Source organism: Sus scrofa, chromosome 1 (assembly GCF_054392235.1).
Source record: "Sus scrofa isolate SSC_HxYL_T2T_F1_AM1 chromosome 1, Sscrofa_HxYL_maternal_Yorkshire_Landrace_v2.0, whole genome shotgun sequence".
Lineage (NCBI taxonomy): Eukaryota > Metazoa > Chordata > Mammalia > Artiodactyla > Suidae > Sus > Sus scrofa.
The window spans coordinates 282,080,782-282,102,207 of NC_139383.1; the positions used below are offsets into that span (position 1 = coordinate 282,080,782).

The window sequence follows — 21,426 nt, forward strand, 5'->3', positions numbered from 1 at the left end:
CCCTAGGATTTGACTCGGGGGCGGGTGAGGAGGGCTGAGTTCAATGGTTAAAACAACCACAACAAAACCCGGCGCGCATCCTGCCCCCCGAATGGTGCTGCCAGCAAAGACCCTTTAATTACGACTCCGTCCTGCGCCCCGGCGCCCTTCCCAATGGCCCCCACTTCGAGTCACCGAGCTGCGTTACTAAATAGCAATCTCTCTCCCCTTTGCAGTTACTCAAAGCCGTCCTCAACTCTTAACAGCCCCAGGCAATGCGCTCACTTTGCTTTAGGCGCAGACCACATGCCGCACGGCGCATGGTGGCGCTAGGGATGCGCAGACCTGAGGTCCACCCAAGGAGACCCGAGTGTCAACCAATCACTGCAGTCATGTGACCAGTGCTTCCCTAAAGCTCGGGACCCGCTCTACCGCCGCCCCGGGCGGCCGCACAGAGGTGCCTAACTCTGCTTGGACTTAGGCGGGAGGGCTGGGCGCGGCTAGACTCAGGGGACTTCGCGCCTTGGGCGGAAGGGCAACCAGGCTTTGAACACGGGCCTGAAGAGTTGGGTTTTATCTATGGAGGGCAGGGAGCGCTAGAGAAGAGAGTGTGACAGCATCGTATCCACCCAGATTAGAACGCTCGGCTCCAGTGAGAACCAAGGAAGAAGGGGTGGGGTCAAGTCAAGATCGCCCAGGCTTCCAAACAGATAGATCTATCTGGGACCTCGGAGGGGTCCGGGATTGAATTGGGGTCCCGCTGCCTTGTGGCTAGGCGCCCCTGGCGGACCTGAGCCTTTCTTCGTCTGTAAAATGAGTACCCCCTCCCGGGGGGAAGAGTTGTATGTGTGAGGATGCTATTACATAACGTTTAGCACTGGCACCTGGCACAGGGCGAGCTTAGCAAATTGCCAAAGTACAAAAAGCTAAAAATAATGTTCGTGGTGGTAAAGGTAGAGAAGCCAGCAATGGATTCCTGTGTTGGTTCACCTTTCCAGAAAGCATTCTGCAAATTCTCCATCAAGACTCTTGAACGTCTTGAACACCTTGCCCCTTGACCTGGTCACCCCACTTATAGGAATCTAGCCCAAGAAAATAATCAGAAAGAAGTCTTTTCAAAACCCAGCAAGTCACTCACAGAAACATGATTTATCATAGCTGTCTGGAAAATAATCAACTTTGGGGAACAGCTAAATAAAGCATTGGTGTCCGCCTCCTAAGGCACACAGCCTTCAGGAATTATTTCAAAGGATTTTTTCATATTTTTAATTTTTATTTTTGTGTTTTTAAGGCCACACCTTCGGGATATGGAGGTTCCCAGGCTAGAGGTTGAAACGAAGCTGTAGCCAGCGGTCTACACTACAGCCTCAGCAACGCCGGATCCTTAACCTACTGAGCAAGGCAGGGATCGAACCTGCGTCCTCATGGATGCTAGTAAGATTTGTTTCCACTGAGCCACAATGGGGACTCCTCAAAGGATTTTTTTTATTATTATTATTATTTTTTTTTTTTTTTTGCCTTTTCTAGGGCCACTTCTGCGGCATATGGAGGTTCCCAGGCTAGGGGTCTAATTGGAGCTGTAGCTGCCAACCTACACCAGAGCCACAGCAACGCGGGATCTGAGCTGTGTCTGCGACCTACACCACAGCTCACGGCAACGCCAGATCCTTAACCCACTGAGCAAGGCCAGGGATCGAACCTGCAACCTCATGGTTCCTAGTCAGATTCGTTAACCACTGTGCCACAACCGGAACTCCAAAGGATTTGCTGTTATTTTTATTTAATTTTTTTTGTCTTTTAGGATTCTGTTGTTATTGTTGTCGTTGTCTTTCATCTTTTGAGGGCTGCACCCACGGCATATGGAGATCCCTGGCTAAGGGTCTAATCAGAGTTACAGCTGCTGGTCTGTGCCAGAGCCACAGCAACACCAGATCCAAGCTGCATCTGCGACCTACACCACAACTCATGGCAACCCAACGCCAGAACCTTAACCCACTGAGCGAGGCCAGGGATCGAACCTGCAACCTCATGATTCCCAGTCGGATTCGTTTCCACTGCGCCATGGAACTCCCAGGATTTTGTTTTAAATGAGGGTTGCCACGTTTATTTCAGGTTCTCTCTTGTTTTTTTTTGTCTCTTTGTTTGATTGATTGATGTTTCTTTTTCTTTTTCCCGTGTGGTAGTATGTGGGAATTCCTTCACCAAGGATCGAACCTACACTGCACAGCAGTGAGAAGGCAGGAGCCTCAACCTGCTAGGCCATCAGAGAACTCCCTCAAAGGATATTTGAACATTCACATTGATGATGTGAAGTCAACTCAGCAGGTTACAAAACTGCATACACATTATGTCCTGGTTTTAGAAAGGAGAAATATATGTGTGTAGTGGGTTTGTGGGAGAGGTTGCTTTCTCTCTCTCTCTCTCTCTCTCCTTTTTTTTTTTTTTTTCAATTTGCTGTGATCAGTTTGGATAACTTTATCATGGGGAGGGAGAGGACATTTTTTTTTGAAGGTATATGACCTTGTGCTGCCTCCTTGAAAACCAGACTAGATCGTGGATGGGAACACTCTGGGGACATTTTGTGGCTAGACTCATGTTAACTGCTTTTAACAAATCCCTTGCAGGCAAAGTCCTTTAATGTAGTATGTTCAGAGGGAGAGGTCCCATCTCTCTGAAGTTTGTGGATGCATGTCTCCTGGAGACTTTGATTTTTTTTTTTTTTTTTGTCTTTTTAGGGCTGCACGCACAGCATATGGAGGTTCCCAGGCTAGGGGTTGAATCGGAACTACAGCTGCTGGCCTACACCACAGCCACAGCAATGCAGGATCTGAGCCACATCTGCAACCTACATCACAGCTCATGGCATCGCCGGATCCTTAACCTGCTGAGGGAGGCCAGGGATCGAACATGCGCCCTTATGGATGCTAGTCAGATTCATTAACCACTGAGCCACGACGGGAATTCCTTGCCTCTAATGTGAGATGCACCTCTATCATGAAATAGACTCATACTCTGTGGACCTATGTCCAGACCTTTTCTGTTCCAAGAATCTACCTGTCTCTTCCCATGATGATATCACATAATGGGATTATTATAGTTTTGGAATAAATTTGAATGCCCGACAGTGCAATCCCCCTGATATTATTATGCTTTTTAAATTTTTCTTGCCAGTTCCCAATCATGTAAATTGGGGAGGGGGTTATAGAATGATTTTTGTCAAACTTTGCCCCTGCCTCCTGTCCCTCTCACAACCCTACCAAAATTTCAATTGGCGTTACAGGAAATGTGTTTAAGTTGGAGAAGCACAGCCATCTTTATCCCAAGCTTTTCAGTTAAAGAACAAGATAGGAAAAAAAAAAAAAAAACAAGATAAGTATCCATCTTCTTAAGCCTTGTGTATATTATGGTTTTGCAGGTTTCTTGATGTGGCATTTGCACAGTTTCTATGGTAGCTATTGTTGCCATTTTCCTTGTAAGCTTTCTTTCTTTCCTTTCTTTTTTCTTTCCTTTTTTTTTTTTTTCATTTTTTGCTTTTTAGGACCACACCCATGGCATATGGAAGTTCCCAGGCTAGGGGTTGAACTGGAGCTGCAGCTGCTGGCCTACATCACAGCCACAATAACTCAGGATCTGAGCCAAGTCTGCAACCTGCGCTACAGCTCGTGGCAATGCTGGATTCTTTTTTTTTTTTTTTTTTTTTTTTTTTTGTCTTTTCGCCTTTTCGAGGGCCACTCCCATGGTATATGGAGATTCCCAGGCTAGGGGTCTAATCAGAGCTGTAGCCACAGGCCTACGCCAGAGCCACAGCAACACGGGATCCCAGCTGCGTCTGCAACCTACACCACAGCTCACGGCAACACCGGATCCTTAACCCACTGAGCGAGGCCAGGGATCAAACCTGCAACCTCATGGTTCCTAGTCAGATTCGTTAACCACGGCACCACGAAGAGAACTCCAATGCTGGATTCTTAACCCACTGAGCAGGGCCAGGGGTCGAACCCGGATCTTCATGGACACTAGCTACATTCATTTCCTCTGAGCCACGACGGGAACTGCCTGGTATGCCTTCTAACCAGCTATTAATGATGCTGTCTTTATCCCGTCACTTGCTACTTCCTCCCCTTATTTCTTCCCTCGCTAATGTCAGGTGCCCCTTAACAGTAGGATGCAGCTGCTGAGTTGTCCCCATGCCCGTGGGACACTAGCTCGGAGCCCTGCACATCATAGTTGCCTGGGGAAGGTGGATTAATGAGCAAACGAATGAATAAATGAATGACTCTGGGATGCTCTTTCCTCCCTCATCCTTGGGTCGATGTTCATCACAGCAGCTCTTCCTCCTTGACAACCCGGGTCCCTCACTGCACAGAGGCAAGGCCCGTCGAGGCCAGCACTGCACTCCAAGGCAGGAAATAAACTGCACCCACAACCAGTCCTCAGGAAACCCAGGAACACGGGAGTTCCCTGGTGGCCTCATAGCAAGGGATCCAGCATTGTCACTGCTGTGGCTCAGGTCACTATTATAACGCAGGTTCCATCTCTGGCCTGGGAACCTCTGCCTGCTATGGGGGCAGTGGCGGGGGCAGGGGTGATGCGGGAAGAGAGATGAGGGAGGGAGGGAAAGAGAGAGAGAGGGGGAGAGAGAGAGAGGGACTGAGACCTCAGGAACAGTCTGTGCTCCATGACAGCTTCAGATCAGACTAGAACAGAGAAAAATATAAGACCATATGCTCGTTGTGTGGCCTCCCCAGGAGCTGCCACCCACCTGCAACTTTGACCTATAAATAAGTGGAGTGAGGGGGAGACAGAGAACAGAGACGGGGGTGGCAGGGCAGGCACAGCCTTCTTGCTGCCCCTACCTCCCAGTGACCCAGGGCAGCAGCCCTCCTCACTTTGCATCTAAGTTTGGCATCTCTGCTGGACAGGACTGGCTTGCCAGTAACAGGCCAACACCCTACTCACATACCAGGTTCAGCCCCCGCAGCCGCCTTCTGTCCCTAAAAGAACCATATTTCTCTCACGATGCTCACCCTCTCCTCTCACCTGTCGCCAGGCTGACTCCTGTCCAGTCTTTCCAGCTCAGTTTAAGCATCACCTCCTCTGAAAGCTTTCTGTGATTGCCAGATATACCCTCAAAGCCCTCTGTCCACATAACTGGGCAAACTAGAACCCACTGGGGCCAGGGGTTCCCAGAAGCTGAGCCATGGAGAGAACAGACCCCCAGTTCTGACCGCTGGACCTAGCTCTGTCCCTCCTACAAATCCTGGCGTGTTTATAGTCCTTCACGTTACCCCCAGAGGGGACATCTTTTGCCACCTTCATGAGGCTGAAGTGGTTTTTTTTTTTTTTTTTTTCCTTGCCTTTTGTTGTCTTTTTGCCTTTACTGGGGCCGCTCCCGTGGCACATGGAGATTCCCAGGCTGGGGGTCTAATCAGAGCTGTAGCTGCCGGCCTACGCCAGAGCCACAGCAACACCAGATCCGAGCCGCGTCTGCGACCTACACCACAGCTCACAGCAACGCCGGATCTTTAACCCACTGAGCAAGGCCAGGGATTGAACCCGCAACCTCATGGTTCCTAGTTGGATTCGTGAACCACTGCGCCACGATGGGAATTCCGAGGCTGAAGTTTCTTTAGACAGTATAGTGTAATGATCATTATAATAACACTATTTTGTAGCTCTAATTATTCGCTGTCCAGGCACTGTTCTCACGTTTACCTGAATTATTATACATCACTTAATCCCCTCACACAGTGCTCTGAGTTAGGTAATATTATTATCCCCTTTTTACAGATGAAGAAATGAAAATGAGGTGACTTGCCCAAGGTCATTGGGTTAGACAGTGGTAGGGGTGGGATTGCAGTCTAGTTTCAGAGCCATGCCCTTGAACCTCGGCATACAAGGGCAACTGCCTTGTTCTAGGCTTATGGGGAATGCCTCATTGTAAGATGGGGCAGTGCAAATACAGATCCCTGAACCATCAGTGCCCAAAAGCCCCTGGGAAATCTTGACGCCCAGCCCCCAGAGACACAGAGGAGGGCATTGTGTGTGCCTCAGCCTGGCCCAGCTGCTCCCTCGGCAGTGACCTTTCCCCAGACACAGCCAGGTGTCTTGGCTTCATGCACCTGGTCTGCTCTGCTTGTCTTTCTCTCCCCAGTGAATCTGCATTTTAGCAGGACAAGTCCTGCATCTTATTAACCTCTCATCCCCCTGTATCTTGCTTGAAATCTGGTATGAAGTAGCCACTGATCAATACTTGCTGAAGAATAAATGAATGAATGAATCCAGAGGCCACACCCTGAGTAGATTTAGTAACTAAATATAATGGCCTTTTTTTTTTTTCTTTTTTTTTTTTTTTGGTCTTTTTGCCTTTTCTAGGGCTGCTCCCATGGCATATGGAGGTTCCCAGGCTAGGGGTCGAATCAGAGATGCAGCCTCTGGCCTACACCAGAGCCGCAGCAATGCCAGATCCTTAACCCACTGAGCAAGGCCAGGGATTGAACCTACAATGTCATGGTTCCTAGTCAGATTCGTTAACCACTGAGCCACGATGGGAACTCCTAAATATAATGGCTTGATTCAGGAACTGTATTATAAGGCCACTGTGCAATTCAATACAATCAGCATTTATTGAGCACCTGCTGTATGCCCAATAGAAACCCCACCAGAAGGGACTAGTGTTGGAGTTTCCTGGCGGCTCATTGGGCTAAGGACCCAGTGTTGGCACTGCCGTGGCTTGGGTCACAACTGCGTGCAAGTTCAATCTCTGGCCGGGGAACTTCCACATGCCACAGGAGCAGCCAAAAAAATAAAAGTATATAGGTTACAAGTGCTAGTGCAGTACAGGATATAAACCTGGGCGCCCCGAATCTTACCCCTCCATTCACGTCTGCATTCCATCACTTCCTGGCTTCGTGACTTTAGTCACATTCTTCTTTGTGCCTCTGCGGAGGGGAGCGAGTAAGAATGTCTCCCTTCTGAGGGTTGAAAATCTCAGCTTAGTAACCTGGCCCCGGGGGTGGGGTCGGGGGGAGATGCCCAGTGAGTGGTCGTGCTGCTGACCTGCTGGCCCAGGTGGTGGCTACAGCTTCAGGGGCTCCAGAGAGCGGTCTCCCCTATTAGTATGCAAAGTGGAGGGTCAAGGCCATTTGTAAGACTCTCATTTCACTCACTGGCTTCCAGGGCCCCCAGCTTCTCAGCACCTGGGAGAACCATCTGCAGTAGCCCTTCCTCGGTCCTTGCCAAGCCCTGTGAGAGTGAGGCCAGGGCAGATTTCAGATTTGTTTCCTTTCTGATTCCATACCTTTTTTTATTTTTATTTTATTTTATATTTAGGGCCACACCTGCGGCACATGGAGGTTCCTGGGCTAGGGGTTCAATCGGAGCCACAGCTGCCGGCCTACGCCACAGCCACAGCAACATCAGATCCGAGCCACATCTGCAGCCTACACAACAGCTCACAGCATCACTGGCTCCTTAACCCACTGAGCGAGGCCAGGAATGGAGCTCACAACCCCATGGTTCCTAGTTGGATTCATTTCCGCTGCGCCACGACAGGAACGCCTCTGATATCTTTGCTTGTGCCAATTCCTCTGCCCAGAACATCAACCCTCAGCCACATACGCCTGCACCCCTGCAGTGGCATTTTATCCTTCCACTCTTCAAGTCAGCACAGTCATTTTTAGTGGACCAGGAGACAAAACCAGAGCCCTGCCAAACAGTGGGAAACTAAACTATGCAGCCGTGATCAAGGAACATGGCCAATCTGTTCTTACACTGAAAGACATCAAAGACATACTGTTACTTAAAATAAAAAAAAGCAAATTGCATATAACCATATTATATTAGAGCTTCTCCAACTTTGATGAGTACCCTCATCTCCTGGGCTCTTGGTTCTCGTTCAAGGTAGGTTGTCATCCAGCAGGTCATGAGTGAAGGCGGGGATGCTGCATTTATAATATGAGCCCATTTCTGTAAAAAACAAAATGAAACAAAACGAATATATATGGGATCAGCTAGATAATCAACTCTAAATAACAGTGATCTCTGGGTGGGAGGATGACCAGCAGTTTTCAAATACTGTGTGAGGTTGGATTTTTACAAGGTAATTAGGAAATTTACCTATTGCAATTAGGACAAACACCCCAGCGGTAACAGCGCCCTCTAGGCAGACATCTGTAACCTGCACCCTCTCCTTGAATGAATGGCTCCCCTCCAGGCTCCTCTGGTTCTCCTTTCTGCCCTCTCTGGTTCACAGCGCATAAGCACCGGCAGGCTTGGAGCAGCTGCACAGGACATGTGCTGTGTGTGGCTCACACTCCGGCTGTCTGGAAGGCTGTCATCATCTCCATGCTCAAAGCAGCCATTTAATACGGGTCTCCTTTATACCAGGCCAGAGTCACGGCCTTTGCAGGCGTTCTGATCTATCGTTATCCCCATTCCCCAGATTAGATAACTGAGGCTCAGAAGGGATCTGGATGGTAGACTCGTCGAAGGCCCTGACCAGTCTTCTGGGATAGAGTCTGCCTAGTCTCCTCTGCCTGCCTGGGAAATGGGGTACCCCCTCACTTCCACCAGGTCTCTGCTCACATTTTGGGGGGCGGGGGTGGGGACCACACCTTCTGTATATGGAAGTTCCCGGGCAAGGGTCGAATCCAAGCTGGCACTGCCGGCCTATTCCACAGCCACAGCCATGCAGGATGTGAGTCACATCTGCAACCTAACGCCGGATCCTTAACCCACTGAGTGAGGTCAGGGATCGAACCCACATCCTCATGGACACTAGTCAGGTTCTTAACCCCCTGAGCCACAAGGGGAACTCCCTCTGCTCACGTTTTTACCAGAGTCCTCCCCCAATCACCCTATCAAAATAGCAACATTGCCCTCGCCTCCAACCTTCCCTAGCTTTTTTGTTTTCCAAAGCTCCCATCTCTATCTGACAATTCTATTTATTGGCTTGTTTGTGCCTTGTCCTCTTTTTTCCACTAGACTGTTAGCCAGATGTGGGTAAGGATTTTGTTCATCGTGCTCATTGCTTTATCTCTGGAGTCTAGCAGAGCCCCTGGTCAATAAATATGCCTCACACGGGTGCATGAGTGACCGTCTCTGCCTCACAGGCCACTGATCTGCCAGCGCTGCGGCCACTCTGTTCACACACAGGGTGACCCACAACAGCACGGGACAGGCTGGCCTCTCTTTCCTAGCCTCCTAATGGGGAATCCAAATTAGGTTCCTTAAGGGCAGAGGTGGATGGCTAGGCCTGGGGCCCCATGGTCTCTCCATGCGACAAGGATACCAGGGGTAGGGCTGTGGGAGTCCTAGATTCAAATCCCACTGTTTTACCACCACCATGATGGTTGGGTTTGGAAAAGGCTGCCACTTTCCCAAATGAGAAGGCCCAACTCTCCCAAGAAGGGTCTTCCCAGCATCATGTGCTTTGTACTTGTGGTTCACTTGGGCTGGCATGCTCCTCCCCCCTGATCTGCCTGCCTGTGGCTGGTTCCTTCTCATCATTTAGGTCTCCCCTCACATACCACCTTCTCAGGGAACCCCCCCTAATCTCCCAGGCTAAAGAGGCCTCTTTGCACCCACACAGGTACCCCTCTTCACACCCCTTGTGTATTTTTTCCATCCCTATTAGTATAAGCTATTTTCACTTGCACTGTTTCATGTACCTATTTATTCATTTACTGTCTGTCCCCACCACCTGGAAGTAAGATCTATGAGGGTGGAGACCTTGGTTGTCTTGCTCACTGCTGTGTCTCCAGTGCCTCGGACAGGGTCTGGCTTATAAGTAGGTATTCCGTAAATTTTCATTGAATTCATGTTCTGTTATCTTATTCTAGAAACAGGGAAACTGAGGCCCAAGGAGGAGAAGGGACAGGCCAGAGATGAATTAGTGTCAGGATGTACAGTAGAAGGCAGTGAGGCCAAGTGGCACTCCAGGTCACTGAGACTGTGACCTCGCAGGAGGCCCATCTCTCCAAGCCTCAGTTTCCCCATCTGGAAGATGGAGTGAGGCAGCCATGACAACCATCCGTGGGGCCGGGTACGAAGACTGCCTAGTGCCTAGGACATTTTGCCCATTTACAGGAACGACATCTACTGTGAAGCCTTCGCCCCCCCCCGCCCCGCCGCCGCCGCCCAGACACGGCTCCAGCGCCCCAAAAGCCGCAGAAGGAGAAAACTACAATCCCCATGGTGCAGCGGCGGGCGCCTGCGCATGGCTGCCGGCCCGCAGCACTTTGGGCGCCCTCTAGCGGCACCCTGGCGCAGCGCTCCGCTCCGATCCCCGAGGGGCGGGGGACCCGCGGCGCAGGCAGTCGGAGCGCGCGGCTGCAGCGGCGGAGCCGAAGCCGAGAGCACCAGCGGCGGCCGCATCGCAGCCCGCGGGGCCCGCCGCAGCCATGGGCAACCGCGGCATGGAGGATCTCATCCCGCTGGTCAACCGGCTGCAGGATGCCTTCTCTGCCATCGGCCAGAATGCGGACCTCGACCTGCCGCAGATCGCCGTGGTGGGCGGCCAGAGCGCCGGGAAGAGCTCGGTGCTCGAGAATTTCGTAGGCAGGTAGGAGCGGCGCGCCCCTGAGCGCGGACTCCCCCAGCTCGGGTCCTCCCGGCCTTCGCCACCCGGCCCCGACGGCGCCGCGACCTCACAGCCCCAGGCTGGGCGCCGCGGATCGCGCGCCCCCCACCTCCAGCCCGAAGGAGGCGGCCCTCCCCTCCCCAAGAGCCCCTCAGGGGCGCAGCACCCCCTCCTTGTCCGCAAACGTCAAGCCGGCGACCACGGGATCACGCCCCCCTCCTCCGCCCCATCCTTTAGGGAAGACAGCGCTGTGCCAAGAGACCCTGGTAAAGGACTGTCCCCCACCCCCCACCCTCCATGGGCACTGAGGGGCCTGCATTACTCAGCACCTCCCTACGGCTCTGGCGGGGGGGGGGGTCCCTTAAAGCGGGCAGCGTCCCCAGGGCAGTTCCCCCACCCCCAGGCTCTACGGAGGACAGCTCCCTCCCTTCACGGGAATTCCTGGACCTTGGCAGGGGACACCCCCCCCCAATTGCCCCTGGGAGAAGACATAGCCCCCTGGGCATGTCACACAGCCTCCCCCCGCCGTCACACACACACACCTCTGCGGCCCCAGCCGCCATCCGTGCGCAGCGCGGAAGAAGGGGGAGGCGCGGGCTGCAGGATGGGTTGGGGGGGGATCCTTTACTGAGCAGCCGGCCCCTTGCCCCGCCGCCGCCCCTGGGTGGGGGTGGGGGGCGCCTGTCAGTGTTGTTCTCCCCTTGGCCTGGCAGAGGAATTGTAATGGAGGGAGAAGGCGGCGGAGGGCAGAGATGACTAAGACAGGGAGGCAGGATGGCGGGGAGGGGGGGGGGGGAGCCATTTGCACAACCTAATCCCCCTCCTGCCTCTGATCCCACAAGGCGCTGGGAGGGCCAGGTGGCAGGGAGTGGGGGGCAACCACAAAGACAAAGGACCCCGGGTTTAGGGAGGCAGGCAGGGTCGTGACCCCCCCAGGGTTCCCCAAGAAAGGGGAGGTGGAGATGGCTTTTCGGGTGCTGAGAAGGAGAGAGGGGGCGCTCTCCCGGTGCTGGAGGTGGGGGGTGCTGGGCAGACTGAGGGAGGAGGCAGGAGAATTGACACTGACCTCCCCCCTCTGTCATCTCCCTCTCTCACCTTCATCAGAAACCCTAGCTTTCTTCCAATGACCTTCATGGCTAAAGAAGCCAATGGCACATGGGAGAGGGAGGCAGGCAGAACTTCCCCCTCAGAGGGACGCAGTTCTGGGGCAAAACATCCTGGGTCCAAGCCAGGCTCTGCTGTGAAACCTCAGGCGAGTCACTACCCTCTCTGAGCCTCTGTTTCACCATCTCCAGTGCGGACAGCCAGGCTGGAGAGGTCCTGCCTCTTAAATGACCTGGGAAGCCCAGCACCAACCCCAGGGGCGAGAGGAGAGGGTCCTGCCTGGAGCCATGTATCTGTGGGCTGTTGGAAAGCCACTGTGGGGGTGGCCAGACCCATCTGGTCAGCAGAGAGGGGTGCCGTCTGTTTCCAGGGGACGGACTCCCACAGAACCCCCCCTCCTGCTCATGTGACACCCCCCCTCCCCAGAGCTGCAGAGACACCAGCATGAGACACACAGATGGGCCCCTTTCCTAAGGGCCGGCAGTCAGAGTCCAGGGAGGGGGGGTGAACCCTGGAGACAATAAAGCCCTGAGGCCTTGGTGCTGTAAATGACACGGACACCCAGCACTTTACAGCGTGCAAACCACAGTCCTTCCTTCCATCCGCTGGACGGCTGCTGAACCCCTGCTCTGTGCCTGCTGCGTGCTCTGCGCAGGGGCTGCAGAGGGGAAGGTGACCCCAGCAGCCGTCTGCTGAGCCCTTCCCACGGGCCCCACACCATGCTCTATAGGCTGGGTCACACAGCCTCATGAGGCAGGTACCCTGGTGGTCCTCCCGCAGGTGAGGAAACAGACCCTGAGGTTGGAGGCCTTGCCCAAGGTCACACAGCCAGGAAGGACAGCATCTATTAGACTCCCATGTCCAGCCCACCCAGTCTGAGCACCAAGCTTTGCACTGAGCTCGGGGACGTGCAGGTGTGGGGGCCCCATTTTCCGCATCTGGGGAATGGACACACTGACAGCTGCCGCCCTGCCTTCCTGATCTTGGCTGTGGGGCTCCAGGGAGCTCAAGGGTGGCAAAGCCCTCTTTTGTAAACATGTGGGAGGGAGCTGTGGATAGGTTTGGGGACACACCTGGACGGTGGCCTCTTGGAGCGCACTGTCCAGCAGAGAGGTGCCAGTGGGGAGACAGGCCCGGCCACCGTCTGCAACTGTTCGCTTGTCAGCTGGTGGAAAAAGATGTGGACTCTGCTGGGGAGGCCGGGGCCCTCTTTCCACCCTCTGCCACCCAGTACCCGTTGACGGCGGGTGCACAGGGTCACCAGATGAGGCAGGCCCCTGGCAGAGCAGGAGGCTGGGCCTGGAGCTAAGGAGTGAATGGGGAGGTATGGCTTGATCCTCGTGAAAGCCAGCAAGGAGGCCAGGGCTGGAGTGCAGATAAAATGTGAGCATTTTGCCAGGGCCCCAAGCTTCCCTTTGTCTGCCCCCCGCCGCGAGCCCCCTCCCCACAACATCTGTCCAGCCCCAAGTCCAGCATCCTGGAAGAGGCTTCCAGGCTCCTGTGCCCCTGGCCTCGCTCATTCTAGTGCCCAGGCCTGCTGGCAGTTGGGCAGTGCCCACCTTCCCTCCAGCTTGACCCCTGGTGAAGCCAAGGCCAGTGGGAATGTGGCAGAGGGGCTGAGGGCTCGGGCTCTGGCATCAGACCTGGGTTTGTAGCTCAGCTCTGCCACTTACAAGCTGGGCACTATTGAGCATGGTTTTGAAGCCCTGCTCAGCCCTGCCTGCTCTGCCGTGGCTCTCAAGCTCCCGACCTAGGGCTGGGTCCCCAGACCCGTGAGCATGGTAACAGTGGCTCTGCCTCCCGAGGCTTTCCGGCAGTCAACCCCCCATGGAGAGGAAGTGGAAAATACTCCAGAGGAAACAGAGGCTGCTCCAGGCTGGGCTGGGCTCCCGGGCACCCAGGAGGAGCCTGCTGTCAGCTCTGCAATGGAGGTGGCCCAGATAGCTGCCCAGGACCCTGCCAGGACTTGCCTGGGGCTAGGCTGTGTCTTCATTCCCCTTTTAACAGAGGGGAAACTGAGGCTGGTTCCCTCCGTCATTCAGCAGACATCCACAGAGTGTCCATGATGTCTCGGCACTGGGGATTTCATTGTAGAAAAGACAGAAGCTCGCCTTCCAGAGGGGAAGCTCTGAAATAGTAAACACAGGCGCACGGACGTGTGTGTAGGTGAGGAAGGCAACCCGGGAGTGCGGTCAAGGCCAGGAGGGAGAAGGGCTGCGTTCCACAGGGAGGTCCGAAAAGGTTTTTAGGAGGCAGTGGCATCTGGGATGAGAACTGAGGGGTGAGAAACCACATGACTATCTGGAGCAAAGCATTCTAGGCTGAGGGGAAAGCAGATGCAAAGGCCCTGGGGCAGCAATGAATTTGGTGTGTTGAAAGAACAGAGAAGAGGAGTTCCCGTCGTGACTCAGTGGTTCACAAATCCGGCTAGGAATGATGAGGTTGTGGATTCAATCCCTGGCCTTGCTTAGTGGGTTAAGGATCCAGCGTTGCCGTGAACTGTGGTGTAGGTTGCAGACGAGGCTCAGATCTGATGTTTCTGTGGCTGTGGGATAGGCCGGCGGCTACAGCTCCGATTAGACCCCTAGCCTGGGAACCTCCATATGCCTCGGGAGCGGTCCTATAAAAAGCAAAGACACAATAATAATAATAATAATAAAAAATAAAAATAAAATAAAGAACAGAGAAGAAATACTGTGGCTGGTGTTTGCTAAACAAGGTAGCCACGGCTTGGCAGGGGTAGATCTCCAAGATCCTCAGATTATGCTGAGGAGCTGGGTTTGTTTTCATTATCGTCAGAGGCTTTTAAGTAGTGGGGTGACTTGAGCTGATTGCAGCAAGTGTGTGATTTGGGGAGGGGGGCGGGAGACAGCTGAGGAGGCTGCTTCGTGGGGGGCGAAGGTGATGGGGGCCTGGACCAGGGCTTTAGCAGAGAGAGGAGGAGACTGATGGGGTTCAGGATGTATTTGGGGGGAAGGTCCCACGGACCCTGCCGGGGAATGGGATGTGGACGGTGTGAAAAGAGGAATCCCGGATGCCTTCAGCGCCTCTGACCCTGGATGGGTGTTGTTGCCATTAATGGAGGAACAGGTTGGGGGGGGGGGTGGAAGGTGGTAAGGAGTTTGGTTTTGAACTTGTTGTGTCTGAGATGTCAGGTGGGCAGTGTGGTGATGCAAGTCGGAAGCTCAGGGGAAAGGCGGCGGGTGGAAATAGAAATTTGGAAGAGATGGGGTGGAAACCCGTGAGCATAGATGAGATCATCTCGGGGGTAAGTGCAGACAGAGACTGTGTGGGCCCCCAGGACACCCCAGCATTTTGTCAGCAGATGCCAGGTACCCTAGGCTTCCCTTTGTCTGCCCCCAGCCGCGAGCCCCCTCCCCACAACATCTGTCCAGCCCCGAGTCCGGCATCCTGGAAGAGGCTTCCAGGCTCCTGTGCCCCTGGCCTTGCTCCCTCTAGTGCCCAGGCCTGCTGGCAGTTGGGCAGTGCCCACCTTCCCTCCAGCTTGACCCCTGGTAAAGCCAAGGCCAATGGGAGTGTGGCAGAGGGGCTGAGGGCTCGGGCTCTGGCATCAGACCTGGGTTTGTAGCTCAGCTCTGCCACTTACAAGCTGGGCACTATTGGGCATGGTTTCAAAGCCCTGCTCAGCTGCTGTTTCTCATCTGTAAAATGGGGATAATAATAGCCCCTCCGGAGTTCCCATTGTGGCGCAGCAGAAACAATCTGACTAGGAACCATGAAGTTGCGGGTTTGATCCCTGGCCTCGCTCAGTGGGTTAAGAATCCGACGTTGCCATGAGCTGTGGTGTAGGTTGCAGACACGGCTTGGATCTGGCATTGCTGTGGCTCTGGCTAGGCCAGCAGCAACAGTTCCGATTGGACCCCTAGCCTGGGAACCTCCATATGCCTCAGGTGCGGCCCTCAAAAGACAGAAAGACAACAACAATAATAATAATAATAGCCCCTCCCTCCCAGGATTGTGGCAAATGTTGAGATGGTGCCTGTGAAACACTCAGGGTAAGCTGTGGCACAGAGGACTTGCCCATTCTGTTCCCACTCAGGGCATAGATACTGGTTGGGAGGTGGGTGGGCTGGGGGAGGGGAGGGGAGGGGACCCTCCTCCAGCCAGGAGGGGTCCGGGAGCCTGGTGCGGGAGCCTCTGCCCTCGTGACCCCTCCTACCCTGCTCAGGCTCCCGGCCACCTACCAATCCCCTTCCCCCTTCCTCTGTGCTCTCATCCCAGCAGGGACCAGTGCTGCCAGTCTCTGGCCTCCGAGAGCCCCTCCCTCTGTCAGCCCCAGCCCCACCACGGGGGACTGCCCACTCCCCACTCCTAAGCTCTGTCTCTTCCTCCGAACACTTTGGGCTACACCTTAGTGGTCCCATTTCCCAGATTTGGAGATTGAGGCCAAAGAGGACTAGGGGATGACTGAGACCTCGAAACTAGAAAGTCACTGACTGGAGGGGGCAGTGACACCTCCTTGGCACTCACAGTGAGCCAGCCAGCCCCTGAGGATACAGCTGTGAACCAGCCAGACCCAGGCTTGCTCTCAGGGGGCTCACAGCTGAGCAGGACAGACGGACACTAAATCACATAAGAAGCTCCTTTGTTGTGGATTTGAAAAGGGGGCCAGGAGCCTGACATTGAAGGGAGGGGTGTCATCAGGGGGCCAGAGAAGGCATTTGAGCCTTTAGGTCTGGGCCTGAGCAAAGACAGGGCTGGGTCAGGCAAAGGAGTGAATCGCTCCAGGAGCGGGGTCCCACCTGAGCAAAGGCCGGTGGTGGGAGGGACCCCCGTGGGTCTGAAAACCCAGAGGAAGCGCATGTGGCCCAGTGAGGAGCAGAGGCCGCAATGAGACCAGAGGGTCGGGGACAGCCACCCCCACGCAGGCAGCCTCGCTCTGCTCACCCTTCTCCCCGCTCAGAGTGTGCGCCCCCCGCTAGACTTGCATGTCCGTCCCGGCCAGGCCATGACCTCCCCAACCCCCTGCCCCACCCCGCGGGCCCCCAAGGAACTGGGAATGAAAGGCGACTCTGGCAGACAGCATCTGATCCCGGCGCCAGGAGAATCGAGTTTCCCAGGCCTTGGCTGGGGTCGTGGGGTCGGAACCTGGGGGAGGGGGATGCCGGCGGGCGATGCTGTGGGGTCGGGGGTGGGGGGGGGGCAGGAGCGGAGGAAGCCCGGCGCGGTCGGCGTTATGAGGCCTGGAACAGGAACAGAAGTGGAGCCCACGTGCCGTATGTCTAAATATCCCAGTTATAAATCAAGCTAAGGAACTGCTAAATACAATACCTCTGCCCTCCCGCCTAGACAAACACACCTGCAAAGCAACCTGGCAGACTGGTGTTGAATTTAGAATTTCCTCAGAGTTCTGTGGTGAGAGGTGACCTTGTAGGGACAGGTGGCCTCTCTTCTGCGGCTGCCCTCATAGTCCGGCTTCATGCATGTCCCAAGAAAGGATCCCCCCATTGGGCCAGCAGTGAGGGCAGCCCTCAGCTACAGACCCTAGAGGTAGGCTTGAGACCTAGAGAAAAATCCAGGGCCCTCTGTTTTTCCTAGACGGGGTGCACAGGCTCCAGCTGGGCACTCCGCTCGGTCCTTGGGAGCCCCCTTGCTTCACAGGGAAGGTGAGGCCAGAGATCCCAAGAGGGCTGGGGCCCAAGGTCAAGGCCCTGACTCCCCATGTTCAAGGGCAGTGCTGATTACTACCTGTAAGTGGAAGGAGCATCATCCCAGGTTTTCAGGTGGTGAAATGGCACAGAGAGGGGAGGGGACCTGCCTGAAGTCACCCCGGGAGGACAGGAACCAGCACAGGTCCCCTGCCTCCATGCGAATGAACTCCTACCCCCTCCCTGGCCTGAAAGCTGGCCGAAGAGTAAAGACAGTTGGGAACAGTCAGCTTGGAATTACTACAAGCAACAGGGGAAAAAAAAGAGGAATATTGGCCTTGGAAGGTGTTTGAGACATTGTCCTATATGCATCTTCCCAGTGCCCAGGTCAGAGGTCCCGGGGTCAGCGCCCCCCGGCCTCTCATCCTCTCTGTCCAGTTCTGTCCATAAGCCCTGTGGATTCTACCCCGGCCTACCTCCTCTCTCTACCTTGGCTCCCACCCCCTTTGTCTTAGCACCAGCCAGTCTCCTCTCTTGCATTTGACAGCGCAGGACTCTCCATGGCCTCCCAATCTGATCCTCTCCTCGGCCCCCTGCCCTCCAAACAGAGCCTGAGCTTCTGAGCTGGGGCCCCTGAGGCCTGCCTTACCCAGCTGGGCTTCCCCTCCAGCCGCTCCCTCCTGGTCCGCCTGAGTATGTTTTTTTGTTTTTGTTTCATTTTTGTCTTTTGTCCTTTTAGGGCTGCACCCGTGGCATATGGAGGTTGCCAGGCTAGAGGTAGAATTGGAGCTATAGCTACGGGCCTATACTGGAGCCACAGCAACGCCAGATCCAAGCCGCATCTGCCACCTACACCATAGCTCACGGCAACGCCGGATCCTTAACCCACTGAGCAAGGCCAGGGATCGAACCCGCAACCTCATGGTTCCCAGTCGGATTCATTTCCACTGCGCCAGAACAGAAACGCCACACCTGAGTGTTTTATAGTTCAAGGGGAAATGGGCTGTGTCCTCTCTCCTGAGCACCAGTGCCTGTGCTGCTTTCTGCTGGGAAGCTCTTCAGCTCACCTTCATCTTCTTCCTTCACTGGCTCATCCTCCAAGTCTCACATCCACCGACACCTCCTCCAGGCTGCCTTCCCTGACCACCCTCTAGCCCATGACCTCAGTGTTGGGGGCGCAGGGCTCAGTTTTCTCCCAGAATGAGGAGCCATTGAAAGAGAAAAAGGCCCATAGTCTTGGGGGAACTCTTTTTTTCCCCTTGGTCTCAGTGTGCAGCAGCTTGATGTGGGATCTCAGTTCCCAGACCAGGGACTGAACCCGGCCCACAGAGGTGAAAGCACTGAATCCTAAACACTAGGCCACCAGGGAACTCCTGAGGCCCATGGCCTTGGGCTGAGAGTTCCTGGCAGAGGAGGCCCAACCAAGGTCACTATGAATATTTTATCTGTTTATACCATGCCATTCTTTTATCACTGGTCTTAGCACAGGGGAATGAAGCCACCAGTCAGGATGGGGAGAAAAATTTCAGCAGGTGAATGCGTGCTCCCCTCCGCCCTCAGCTCGCGAATGCAGTGCTCTCGTAGGCACCAAATACATGACAGGCACTCAGGTAGCTCGTGGCACCATCCGTGGGCACCCTTCTACAGCCAGGATCTCAGGGCCTTCCTTCAACAGCCCTAGGAGGGAGGTGCTGGCTGGGGTCCCATTTCACTGATGGGGAAACTGAGGTTTGGAGCAGGGAAATGATTGGGTGGTGGAGCTGAGACTGCTTCACATCAAGCTGCTAGTGATAAGAAATAAGGATCCATATTGAGCGACTTGGGACATGTCCATGGTGGGCTGTCAGGCAAGTAGAACCGCTACCTAAGAGTGGCTACGAGCCCTGGGCACGTGAGGCGCGTGAGGGGCACCTGACTCATCTCTTGAAGCCTTAGTTTCTTTCCCTTTAAGATGGGGGAACTAGGGAGCTCGCTTCGTGGCTCAGCAGTTAACGAACCCAACTAGGATCCATGAGGATGTGGGTTTGATCCCTGGCCTTGCTCAGCGGGTTAAGGATCCAGTGTTGCTGTGGCTGTGGTGTAGGCGGGGAGCTGCAACTCCGATTTGACCCCTAGCCTGGGAACCTCCATATGCCACAGGTGCGGCCTTAAAAAGCAAAACAAATTTAAAAAAACAGAGAGAGAGAGAGAGAGAGAGATGGGGAAATTAGTCACAAGATCCTCATATAGCCAATGCATATGCAGATTTCTTTTGACTGCAGTATCTCAAGTCTCTGCAGAGGTGCGGGTTCAATCCCCAGCCCAGCTCAGTGGGTTAAAAGATCTGGCATTGCTACAGCTTCAGAGTAGGTCACAGCTGGGGCTTGGAGTCAATCCCTGGCTCCGGGAACTTCTGTATACCATGGGTGCAGCCGTAAAATTAAAAACAACCAAAAAAAAAACAGGATACAGATTTCTTAAACAGCTTTATTAAGGTTTGATTTATGTCATAAAACTCACCCCTTTTTAGTGCGCACTTCAATGATTTTGAGCATATTCACAGAGCTGTTGTGCAACCATCATCACAATCTAATTTTAGAACTTCCATCACCCCAAAAAGAAACCTCGTGATGATGCCGATTTTAAAGCCCCCAGCAGTTCCTGGCCAGCAGTCAGCGATTCCTCAGTATTTGCCATGACTGTTAACCATAAATGATAAAATGTTTACAATAGTGATCCCCAGGTGGTGGGATGATGGGTGCTTTTTATTCTTTCAAACATTTTATGTATTATTTGAAAATGTTTTTAAAGGGAGAACATAGGATTTTTTTTAAAGTGGGGGCAAGAGAGAAATCTATTTTCACTTTGCAAGTATACAGTCGTCCACGTTTGAAAGAAAGGAGGGAAGGAAGGGAGGAAAGAGGCAAAGAAGAAAGACAAAAAGTGGGGAGTTCCCATCGTGGCTCAGCAGAAACGAATCTGACTCGGATCCACGGGGACGCAGGTTCGAGCCCTGGCCTCACTCAGTGGGTTAGGGATCCGTCGTTGCCGTGAGCTGTGGTGTGGGTCGCAGATGTGGCTCGGATCCCACGTTGCTGTGGCTGTGGCTGTGGCCGGCGGCTACAGCTCCAGTTTGACCCCTAGCCTGGGAACCTCCATATGCTTCGGGTGCGGCCCAAGAAAAGACAAAAACAAAAAAAAAAAAAACAACAACAAAAGATCACAGGTTCTCTTTAATGGAGAAAATGGTTGTGGAGCACTCACCGGACATGGAGTCCAGACAGACCCCGGGGTACAGTCCTATCCTGTCACCAACTTCCACTGTGATCTGCAGGAACACTTGTCCCCCCCTTTTTGTGCCTCAGTTTCCACATCTGTACAATGAAGGCGATGGCGGGAACATTGGAAGCTCGTCTTCAAATCATTCTTTCGGCTGATCAGGGGTGACCTGATCTCAGGCTCCGTGCCAGGCACCCAGCTGGGTGCCGGGCAGACGATGGTAAAAGGACCAGCCCAGCCCCTGCTCTCAAGATATCAGAACATCAGGGGAAGCCAAGGCCAAGGCTGCCCTGAAATGCTCCAACCTTAGCTGGAGATTCATGGGCCATGTGACATGGGCTGGCCTGGGGCCTCCTGGGGCAGCAGGAACAGAGAGGGACTTGTTGCCTGGAGGCAGCCTCACCTCCTCCCGACTGTATTTCTTGGCCTGCCCACTCCCTCACCTCTACCCTAGCTCCCTGCTTCGGAGAGCACCTCGCAGCCTGCCCGGCCCCCTCTCTCTCTACTTCTGAGGCAAGATTTGCATGGAACTGTCCTGGCCTCCGCCCCCCCTTCCTCCGCACCCCCCACCCCCGATGGGTGACACGGTGGTGGGAGCCCAGCCTGTATTCTCAGCTTGCTCAACAAGTTGTATTTATAATCGCTGCTACCATTTATTCAGGCATTAATTTATATAAGCCTCACAGAAACCCCATTTTACTGAGATGGAAACTAAGGCTCAGAGAGGTCTGGTCATTTGTCCATAGCCACACAGCTCCTTCGGGCACCTCTGACATTCAATGCCAGGCCTGTATGACATTAGAGCCCAGGAAACAGGAGACTTAGAAGGATGACCACTGCTGGGTACACGCCAGATCAAGCATGCTGCTTTCCGGTGTTGTCTGCATTCAGCAG

The 21,426-nt window shown here is 54.1% G+C and overlaps 2 protein-coding genes and 1 long non-coding RNA gene across 35 annotated transcripts in view; 2 read left to right on the forward strand and 1 right to left on the reverse strand.

The window, feature by feature from the left end:
- STXBP1 (syntaxin binding protein 1) overlaps positions 1 to 21,426 on the forward strand; it is a 775,650-nt gene that overhangs the window by 525,363 nt on the left and 228,861 nt on the right. The gene's annotated exons all lie outside the window — the stretch shown is intronic.
- Positions 6,852 to 11,290, reverse strand: LOC102165879 (uncharacterized). 2 transcript variants are annotated; one of them, XR_014828863.1, is made up of 5 exons: positions 11,104 to 11,290; positions 7,849 to 7,947; positions 7,320 to 7,752; positions 7,039 to 7,224; positions 6,852 to 6,920 (listed from the first exon to the last, which is right to left on the reverse strand). It is a non-coding gene; the product is annotated as an uncharacterized LOC102165879 (long non-coding RNA). The 2 variants fall into 2 exon arrangements; XR_301495.4 differs by lacking the exons at positions 6,852 to 6,920; positions 7,039 to 7,224 and having other exon boundaries at positions 7,256 to 7,752.
- DNM1 (dynamin 1) overlaps positions 10,277 to 21,426 on the forward strand; it is a 49,194-nt gene continuing 38,044 nt past the window's right edge. For all 32 annotated transcript variants that reach the window (XR_014828350.1, XR_014828351.1, XR_014828356.1 and 29 more), the window contains exon 1: positions 10,277 to 10,543. Coding sequence is in view for 9 of the 32 variants with exons in the window: in XM_084997727.1 (XP_084853853.1) it covers positions 10,383 to 10,543 (161 nt within the window). In the remaining 23 variants the exon portion in view is untranslated. The remainder of the gene's footprint in view (positions 10,544 to 21,426) is intronic.